Below are 1,210 nucleotides of genomic sequence, written 5' to 3'. Positions count from 1 at the left end.
GTTGTTGCAATGCTTTTTCTACGGCAGCCTTATCGATCTTGTTGTTGAGGAATGGAACAATCTCCTTCGCGAAGATTTCTTCAACATCAGCTCCATCAAATTCTGACCTAGAAGAAGAGAAATCTACTTTGGCCAACCTCTCGAAGGACAGATCGTGCAAAGTGACGGAGCAGTTTAGGCCGTCGTTGCCAGAGAAATCGGCAGTGTAGTACAGGCGGACGGAATTATCTCGGATTCTTATGCTGGCTGATTGATCTTGGTCGGAGATACTCAAGATTTTGAAGGATTGCTGGTAGAAACCAAAGCCGTAATGAAAATCTATGGTCACATTTCTTTTAACGACTTCAAGTGTGCAATTGCCAGTTCTCTTCAAGGAGTCGAGGCCAAGCACATCTGAGTCGGAAAAGAAAACCTGAAAAAATATATAAAAGATCATTACTTTTCATAAAAAGCCATAATTATAATAATGACAATTATTATAAAAAATAATAATAAGGAGGAAAAGAGAACAAATATATGTGGACACTGAACAGATTTTTTTTTGTTGGCAGTATTTTAGATCTCACTTTGGCCATCCTTGTTTTTTTTTCTTAATAGGATTAATTAATATTTAAAATGCTTTATTACTAGCGTGAATAGTCGTTTATTTATTAGTTTTTTTAATTTCTATTCAGATATAAATTTGATTTAAGGAACATAAGTCCTTATCTGCGAGAATTCTGTATTTTCGTGCACCATATTTTGCAGATTTGTGTGCAACGAAGTCTTTCGGTCCATTAGAGTTCTCATACATAGACAAATTCAATTTTTCATAGATTCAAATCCCTTACAATTCTCAATAGTTTTTCTGTACCTTAATAGGATAAGATAATAGAATAGAAGATGGGAACATCTAACATATATGTGCACTATAGTGGTATTAATGGGTGGTTTCTGAGCTAGTCCTTGTAACGTGATATAAAGGAAAGTTAAAAATAATTATAATTCTTTGTATTTGTTATAAATTCTATCAGAAAAAATGTCTGAAATGTATTAATATAAATAAAACATTGTGCCACACAGATTTCATAAAACAATATATAATACTTATACGATATTACTATATATAATGCCAGTAAATTCTATCAGAAAAAATGTCTGAAATATATTAATATAAATAAAACATTGTGCCACACAGATTTCATAAAACAATATATAATACTTATACGAT

The 1,210-nt window shown here is 31.8% G+C and overlaps 1 protein-coding gene across 1 annotated transcript in view; it reads right to left on the bottom strand.

Moving 5' to 3' along the window:
- LOC106683146 (uncharacterized) overlaps nt 1–1,210 on the bottom strand; it is a gene marked incomplete in the record, with an annotated part of 14,602 nt that overhangs the window by 12,153 nt on the left and 1,239 nt on the right. The window contains 1 exon segment of the mRNA XM_067045619.1: nt 28–412. Coding sequence (XP_066901720.1) covers nt 28–412 — 385 coding nt within the window.

This window comes from Halyomorpha halys, unplaced genomic scaffold, assembly GCF_000696795.3.
Source record: "Halyomorpha halys isolate HHAL.00 unplaced genomic scaffold, Hhal_1.1 Scaffold25.1, whole genome shotgun sequence".
Taxonomy (NCBI): domain Eukaryota; kingdom Metazoa; phylum Arthropoda; class Insecta; order Hemiptera; family Pentatomidae; genus Halyomorpha; species Halyomorpha halys.
This window is presented reverse-complemented; position numbering and strand designations above follow the sequence as displayed.